Source organism: Antrostomus carolinensis, unplaced genomic scaffold, assembly GCF_000700745.2.
Source record: "Antrostomus carolinensis isolate BGI_N321 unplaced genomic scaffold, ASM70074v2 scaffold22341, whole genome shotgun sequence".
Classification (NCBI taxonomy): Eukaryota; Metazoa; Chordata; class Aves; order Caprimulgiformes; family Caprimulgidae; genus Antrostomus; species Antrostomus carolinensis.
In genome coordinates, this window is record NW_010295132.1 from 1 (window position 1) to 9,152 (window position 9,152).

The 9,152-nt window shown below is 41.2% G+C and overlaps 1 protein-coding gene across 1 annotated transcript in view; it reads right to left on the reverse strand.

Moving 5' to 3' along the window:
• Nucleotides 1–1,584: 1,584 nt before the first annotated feature.
• Nucleotides 1,585–9,152, reverse strand: part of LOC104532631 (TGF-beta receptor type-1) — a 19,177-nt gene continuing 11,609 nt past the window's right edge. The window contains exons 4-6 of the mRNA XM_010177883.1: nucleotides 5,693–5,817; nucleotides 4,906–5,036; nucleotides 1,585–2,297 (exon numbers count right to left, since the gene is read on the reverse strand). Of these exons, the coding sequence (XP_010176185.1) occupies nucleotides 2,172–2,297; nucleotides 4,906–5,036; nucleotides 5,693–5,817 (382 nt within the window). The 3' untranslated portion in view covers nucleotides 1,585–2,171. The remainder of the gene's footprint in view (nucleotides 2,298–4,905; nucleotides 5,037–5,692; nucleotides 5,818–9,152) is intronic.

A 9,152-nucleotide genomic window follows, 5' to 3' on the forward strand; every position in this document is an offset into this window, starting at 1 on the left:
ATTCTGTGATTCTTTAAATATTTGCCTATATAGATAGAACTTGTTACGAAGGCATGCCAAGCAGATAGACTCGGGAGTTTACTTATAGTCAGCGATTTTTTAGAACAGTCATAACTGAAAAATTCTGTGCTGTCCATTCTTATCTGAATGTCATCTTCCAGTATGAGTAAACTCACCCATAAAGGTGGTTGAAGAATAAAGCATTTCACTATTTGCAGTTCAACCTCTGAATGTCTGGAGCTCTCACATCATTTAAACCCATCTCCAGGAAAGCGCCAAGAATATCGAAATACGCAAGAGTCAGCCAAGTGCTGAGGTTTATCTTGGCTAAGCCTCAGGTTGCCTCTGCTTTCCAGGACCCATCCATCCCACTGCTTTTAACTACCACTTATCATAGACCATGAAGTTGTTGCTTTGTGAACAACTCTCCATGGACTATGTGCTGAAGAATGAAAAGGAAGCAGAGTTAAGGCTGCTGTGGATGGATCAGGATGGATCCTGATGTGTTCTGAAGAGCAGGAGGTTAGGTGGCATATTAATCACCAGGCACATTTACATACTGAAATACTACTGAGTGTTTTGGGCCTTAATGAAACCAAAGGTCAACCAGACTTTTCCTGAAGCTGCAGTTAAAAAAAAAATTATATCCTGGTAACAGCACTTTTTAAAAGAGAATTTTCCCTATCAATTCCCCCAGTGTCCTCTAGAAGTTGCATGTGTGGGCAGGAAGTAATTCAGTTTCTTAACAAGTTTGCAAAAATCTTGTGATATCCTTAAAAATCTCAGGCAAATCTTGACTAAAGCCATCCATATTCTTCTGTGTTCTTACGACAACACAACCCCCCACAAGCTTTGTTCTTCTAACAACGAAGAGGATTGCTGGAATCCTCTGCTATTTGTATCCAAAGACCTGCAGCTCACCACTTTCTGTAGCTCACCACTTTCTGTGTATGAGGCACACACAAAATATACGCACAGAACATTTCTAAGCAGCTTTGAACTTTCTAGTACAAAAGCCCAAAAAACTTCTCCATAATTACATGTGCACTTAATCCTTGTTTAATTGCTAATGTTGTTCTTTGAGCCTTAAGACTATGCAGAACTGCACAGAAAATCTGCTTTTCAGATTTGATTTAATGGAGCAAAATCTCCCTTAAGAAAATCTTACTCCTCTTGCTACTTTTCCGAAGCAGGTACTTCAAGCATTTCAGAAGTACCACATGATGAAAAAAATTTTACATATAATTATGACTCATGACTTGACAATTACAAAATATGACAGTGAACTAACTAACTTACACTATTTAAAACTCCTACAGTGGTTTAAAGAGTCAGATTTTGGTAAAATTAAAAGGTATTCCACAAATTATGCACTCACTTGCTGAAACAAGTGTGAATTAGATCTTAGCTAGGCAAAGGAACAGTTGATTTTTACCTTGTATTTTTGAAACTGAAAGTACCATAGGCTTTGTATGCTCCTACTGGTTTGCACTGAAAGACTCAAAAGCGGCACTTGCTGGTGTAATACAATCTATTTTGAAGGCAATGCAATGTTTCAAAAAAGTGGAAAAAAACCCCCAGTAATCATGTATAAAGTATAGTTGCATAAATTATGTTCCCACAACGTAATGAGGTCAATTTGTAAATCAAGGTAAGAGTCCGAAAGATATACTACCTTAATAGCTAGCAAAGTCTACTCCATCAGTACATTCACAATCTGAATCAGAACTGTGACAATGGTTCAGAATAGTCAATGTACCAGCCAGGAAGAAAGTTGCTTAAAGAGCCATCAATGCACTCCAGAACAATCTAGTGAACCAGTTCCGGTTTAAAAGTGACCTCCTATTTTTAGCACAGTTAACTAGAAGTTAAGACCAGCTATCGGCTTTCCAAATTAAAAAAAAAAAATATAGGTTAATAAAAATAAAATCAGACTACACAATGTTTTGTAAGTAACCTGGGAAAGAGGTTCATAGTGCACAGAAAGGACCCAACACAACTGTTTAGCACGTCCACCAACATCCTAAGAAGTGGCGTTCCTATGAAGTCCTAAAAGGCAGCAATATCCTTCTGTTCCCCCAATGAGGTAGAACAATTAACCTTCTTAACACGCCACTCTGGTGCAGATATGGATTTTTTTTTTTTACAGTTCTTCGGTAGCAAATCCAGGATTACATCTTTATCCCCTCCTGTTGACTAAGTTGCGATAATGTTTTCTTAATGCGCAAAGCCGTGAGCCTGGCAGCCCCGTTGGCATACCAGCACTCCCGCATTATTTTTGCCATCACTCGTAACGCCTGCAAAAGAAACACAAGTAATTATAGGTACTGCTGTTCCGAGGTAGCCCAGGTAACCTCTGCTCTGCCTTAGCCTCTTCACGCATTTCCAAAGTCTATTACTACTACTACAGCTGCATGGAAAAGCGTCTTGTATCAAAACCTCAAAGTCTTACTTTATTTACAGAAAAATAAAATCTTTAAAAGAATGCAGAGCAGAACTAGTACTTTTCAGTAGAATGGGCTGAAGCATGTGAAAAAGTATTTTAATGAAAAATCAGTAGCTTGATTGTAACTCTATTCTGAATTTTCATATTAGACAAAAATACACTCTCTTGTATTGCACCTCCAGTTAGGGAGCCAGTTCAACGGACAGCAATTCAGAAGTTTATCAGCTGTCTTCCTCAAATTGAAGCTCTGTAATGACTCTGAAAATTGCTGGAGTGTTTTTATCCTTCAAACAGCCATTCTTTGAAATCTGTGAAGGCTACTACACAAGTAACAACGCAAATAACATAAGAACTGAAGATTAAATAAAGTAATAGCTCTACATTCCAAGATTTGACACTCAAAGCTGGATTACATTGGGCTGCTAAGTAAGTCTGCAGGATTGGAATCACAGCAGGTAAGCTCTTCTGTAGAGGCATGGTCAGGAGTGGTCACTACATGCACACCACTAGAGCCTCAGCTTCCTACTATCTGTGTTCATTTTTCAGTAAGCACATACAGTACAAATTCTAAGATGCACAAAGTAATAAGGCCACCACAGTTTTGGATGAAAATTCCTAAAGGCATTTACTACTTTGGCCAGCCTCTAGGATATTCCTTTACTATGCAACAACTGTCCAAAGTTCCAAGCGAGCACTGACAAGGTGGAGTCCCCATCCCTGGAGGGACTGAAGAGTCATGTAGACATAGTGCTGAGGGACATGGGTTAGTCAGGGACTTGTCACTATGAGATTAATGATTGGACTCCATGATCTTGAAGGTCTTTTCCAGTCAAGGCAATTCTGTCATTCTGTGACGTGAGGCACTGCAGGAGACAGCATTTGTGTCCCCACAAGCCGCACTGCTGTGCTGGCAGAGGACTGAGCTGAAACTAGCTAGTCCAATTCCTGAAAGAGACCACCAGCCTAGTTACACACCACAGACCTGATCAGCTCATGTATCTTTACTACTCCTGTTGTGAGTCAACTCGAGGACGCAGCTCAGCCCCACACAGCCACTCACTCACTCCGCAGTGAGATGCGGAGAGAGTCAGGAAGGCAAAAGTAAGAAAACATGTGGACTGAGATACAGACAGTTGTCCTGGTTTTGAGCTGGGACAGAGCTGGTTTGTTTTTAGCAGCTAGAACAGCGCTGGGGTTTGTTTTCAGCTGGGATTTGGTATGAGAGAAACACTGAGAACACACTAATGTTTGCAATTTTTGCTGGAAGTTGAAGGACTTTGTGTTTTGCTGGTCTGCAGGTGCAAGGTCGGGGCGAGGGGGGGCGAGGAATATTTAAATTAATAAGCTAGATTGGCTATTCCATCTCCTATCCCCCATGGGCAGGATATTCATGAGGGGCTCTTCCTCTCTTGTTCTCTCTGGCTCTCACTCTTCTGGGATCATTATCTGGGAACAGGCTGGGCTTGCTCAGCGGGTGGTGAGCAGTTGCACTGTGTACCACTCATTTGCATATTTTATTACTATTATTATCATTATTATTATTTTAATAAAGTTATTATTTAAAGCTTTATTTTATTTGAATTATTAAATTGTTCTTCTCTCGCCCTATGAGTCTCCTCACCCTTGCCCCCCCCAATTGCCTCCCCTATCCCCTGGTGGGGGGCAGTGAGCGAGTGGCTGTGTGTGGCTGCCAGCCTGGTGTTAGTCCACTGCAATCACCACAACAGCTTAATGAGCAAACGGGGAAAACCAAGCCAAAACAAAGGAAAACCAAGTGATACAAAACCAATTGCTTACCATCTGACTGATGTCCAGCCAGTCCCTGAGCAAGAGCAACCCCTGGAAAACTCCCCTCTCCCCTAGTTTTATTGCTGAAAGTGACACTGCATGGGATGGAATATCCCTCTGATCAATTTGGGTCAAATAACCCAGTTGTGTTCCCTCGGGAGCCTCTTGGCCACCCCGCAGCCTACTCAGCTGTAAAGCGTGCAGAGAGAAATGGGGAAGTCTTGGAGCTGTGTAAGCACAGCAACAGCTAAAACACTGCTGTGCTATCACACTGTTTGGGTCACAAACCCAAAACACACCGTACAAGCTACTCTGAAGAAAGTTAATCACAGGCAGGTGCAGTGCAACTCCCAGTTGCACAATTTATTTGCAGTGATGCTTCCTGCATCATGTAATTCAGACTAGCTTTAATTTGCATTAGCATCACTTATGCTTCAGAGGAAGGGATCCTAGAATCCTCCATGCAGGGTTAGCTATTAACTTTTGTGAAATTACATTAAAAATTAATGTCTAACCAAGGATCAATAACATTCAGTACAGCCACAATGATCAGAATGAAATTAAGTTCAAGAAGCAACTCTTCTCCCTTCAACAAGCACAATTTTTAAGCCATTGAAAGCAATAAAAGCTCTAGTGTCTATTAAAGCAGCTTTAGCAAGGTTGGTTAATACCTCACAGCTCTGCCATCTGTTTGGAATATTGGGCCTTAACTTCTGCTCACACACAACTTTCCTCATTTCTTCAACAGAAGGATCTGAAGGAACGAGGTCATAGTACGGCAACTGGTAATCTTCGTGGATTCCTGTAATAGGTTGAAAATAGCTTTATTTTAGATAACACCAAATGACATATTCTTCATTTTTTACTGTACCCTACCTTTTTTTTTTTTGGTTTTTATTTTTAAGAGTTACATTATAATGACTGACAAATAAATAAATAAAAATCTGTAACCATATTTTAGGAGTATTTACATTACCCTTGAAGAACTTTTAATTTTGAAACTTATATATTTGGAAAAGACAGAAGGTACATCAAATCTTTCTATGCTAAAGACATGCTTCTTAGAAACATATGATTTGTAACAGCATGTTTTATTTCAAATAAGGTAAGGATGTTATCTGAATGCATTATAGCTAGCCCTTACTTGTAGTGTTTGCCCCCTGCTCTCAAGGGCTGTAACTTCACCCCTTTCTCCCCTCTATCTAAAGGTTTTTTAAAAAAATAAAATAATATGGACAAGGCTATTTACTATTTTCCTCAACAAGTATAGTTAATCAATTTACAAAGAGGCTGAATAAACTAGTCATCATTTACAGGATTAACACTTAGAAAGTCTGAGACATACTGGCTATTACCTTGCACCACTTTTAGAGCAAACTGTTTACTCAAACTTATTCAGGTTCTCTAAGTTACTTATAATTCCTTAGTATGTCCAATTTTGTAAAGATTGCCACATACCACCGATGGAACATCGCCGAGCTATTTCCCAAAACACTAATCCCATTGCATAGATGTCTGCTCGTTTGAATGACTCAAAATGTTTCATATTTATGGAATCATCTAGAACTTCAGGTGCCATGTACCTATTTGCAATTAAAAAAAAAAGAAGGAAGAAAACATTTACTTTCATAAATACTTACTGCAGAGAAAGCTTAGTGCTATTAATCAGCTCAAAACCAAATTCAAATATTTATGTGAAAAAGAAAATAAAAGGAAAATCCGCTTCATGAAGGTTATCCAATCCTGTCAGTGCAAAGGGGATAATGAAATAAACTGAGAGGAACAAGCAATGGAATAGGGGGAATAAGTAAAACACACAAAAAAGCCCCAAAACAAATAGAGCCATATGCCCAGCCTTGCTACTGGTTGAATCCCAAGTAAGAAAACAGCAGTCACATCCATGGGCCTGGGATAGACAGAGCCCCAGCCCTGTGGACACACCAGGCTAAGCTCCAGAGCCCAGGCAGGAGGAAGCCCCAGCTCCTGGAATCTGCCAAGACAGAGCAGCCACTTAGCAAGACTAGAGAAGGAACAGACATGAAGGGCTGGCTAAAAAAAAGCAGCACTGTTAAGGATTCCTTGGGAACAAAGGCTCCCTATCCATTGCAGTAGCTGATTCTTCATCATTCAGTTTGGGAGTCCCATCATAAACCTTGCCAGGTTGTTTTTTTTTTTTTTAATAATAGTAAATCCTATTTGGGTTACTATCCTGGTTTTTGCTAGGATTGGGTTAATTTTCTTCTGAGTAGCTAGAAAGCTCTGTGTTTTGGGTTCAGTGAGGATTGTTATGAGAACAATGCTGATAACTACAAGGACACTGTGCTTGGGCAGTTTCCAAGAAGAGAGGACTGGAAGGGGGAGGTGGAGAAGAAAAGTGTAGTTGTCAGTAAAACCCAGAACTGACAGTTGGCTTTGCCAATGAGATATTCCAGATCATACCCCATCATGTTCACATGTTCAGTATATTAACCAGGCTTGACTGGAAGGGTGGGGGGATGCTCTTGGGCTCGCTTTTCCGGGATTGCAATTTCAGTTTTGGGGTTCTTTTTCACTCCTCCAGGATCATTATCAGTGGGTGGTGAGCAACTGTACTCTGCATCATTCATATATACGTATATATATATTTGTTATCATTATTACTCTTATTATTTTTATTTTATTTTACCCTAATTATTAAATTGTTCTTATCCCAACCTACAAGTCTCCTCACCTTTACCCCTCCAATTCTCTCCCCAGTTCCCTCGGTGGCAGGTGCTGCAAGTGGCTGTGTCTTGTTTGGCTGTCAGCTCAGTTAAGCTATCACAGTTACACATTAACAACTGTGCTCACAAGAAAACACAAGAAACATTTACTTTATCAACATGTCCTGCAATAGAAAAATATATGTGACAGACTTTCAATGGAGAAACAAGGTCACGGCATCCAAGTGATTGTTACCCTGCTCAGTGACCAGGCCCAACGTGGGAACACCAAGCAAAATGCCAGTGTGGGCAGCATGGTGAGAGTTACTGACAGCAGCATCCCTGCCGGCTGCTGGAGAGAATGAATGGTATCAGTGAGCATCAGCTGCAGCACTGCACTCTCAGTCCTCAGCCTGGCATAGCTCTGGCAGCTCAATTCAACACGTCACGTTTAGCAGAGTACAGTGTGTTTCTCCACATCGCTGCCCCATCACTCTCAAGCTGACATATTAATGAATCGGGCAAACAATGACAGCAGGGCTTTGGAAAACAGTTAACTGGTAAAAAAAAAAAAAAGCCACAGGCATACATGATTCTGTGATAGATTACTGGAATAGAACACAGCATCAGGCAACAGCTCAAGCTCTGAAACAGCCACAGAAGCCCGTGCACAATCTCATTTAATCAATGTAATAACAGGATTTTCTTTCCTAGTATCAGGGATGGCAGCAGAATACAAGACACACAACTCAAATTTCAGACTATCAAACCTTTTGGAACTCTCGCTGCACTACTGTGTCTTATGGAAATGAGAGACATCCAAGGCAGCAAGGGCTATCAACAAAACTGCAACCAGTAGTCCAGAGTTCCAACCAGGGCAGCTTAGTTCTCCTAAGCACTGTACAGGCACCGAAATTCCTGTATCTAGGATATATATAGGGCCACACACAGCACAAGAAGAGGACAACTGTCTAAGGAGGAACGTGAGGTTTCTTTTGACAGTATTTATGGAATGGAAGCAGAGTCCTAAGTTTACATATGTCACAATCTTCGATATGGACAAGGCTCAAGTTATTCTGAGCCACCCACGTCAAAATTTTTTTAATTAAGAATGCAAGACTGTGGTGGGTGTTTTAAATGCTCTCCAAGTATTTTGCATTATTGGATAATCTTCTTATGTTACTTCATGTACTTTACAGTATAGTGATCAGCTTTGGGTCTAGAAGAAAGAGCATTTAATCTATCTTAAGATCACATGGGGATGAGAAGAGTGATGGAGCTGGAAAAACACCAAATCAAAAACCCAAACCATGTTGCAAGACTGTCAGTCAGAATCACTTACATACACAGTAAAGGAGATGGCCTCAGTTTCTGTAAATCATTCCAAGGACAAGGATTTTAACAGGAAAGACCTTAAGAGGTCTGAATGTGTCAATGGAGTTGAATTCACACTCTCAAAAAAAAAAAAAAAATCCCCCTCAAATGTGACTTCCATTGAATTTATTGGCAAATTGACCTCTTCCCATGATCCTCCATCAATGCTTTTACATTGGCTTTGGCTTCCAGAACAGAGTGGTGACTGCCTGCTCAAAAAGCTTGAGAGATTATTGCTAGAACAAGAGAGGTGAAAGGCAAGTAGGTCATCTAGTGCTGTTAGCAGATTAGCCATTGCACGGCTATCAGACCACAGGGAGCGAAACGTGCATCTCCTGTCAGCTGCACCTTGGGAATGCATTGCTTGTCAGAAACAGTATTTTAAGTTCTGGACAGAACTACTCTACACAGACTAACTTTAACCTTCTGAACAAGGTCTGCAGCTCAGTACCCTGCAAAAATGAAAGGAACTGTGACCAGCAGGTCGAGGGAGGTGATTCTTCCCCTGTACTCTGCTCTTGTAAGGTCCCACCTGGAGTGCTGCGTCCAGTTCTGGAGTCCCCAACACAAGAAGGAGATGGACCTGTTATAACGAGTACCGAGGAGGCCACGAGGATGATCCGAGGGCTGGAGCAGCTCTACTGTGAGGACAGGCTGAGAGAGTTGGGGCTGTTCAGCCTGGAGAAGAGAAGGCTCCGGGGAGACCTTCTAGTGACCTCCCAGTACCTGAAGGGGCTCCAGGAAGACTAGGGAGGGACTTTGGACAAGGGCAGGGAGTGATCGAACAAGGGGAAATGGCTTTAAACTGGAAGAGGGGAGACTGAGATGAGATCTGAGGAAGAAATTCTTTGGTGTGAGGGTGG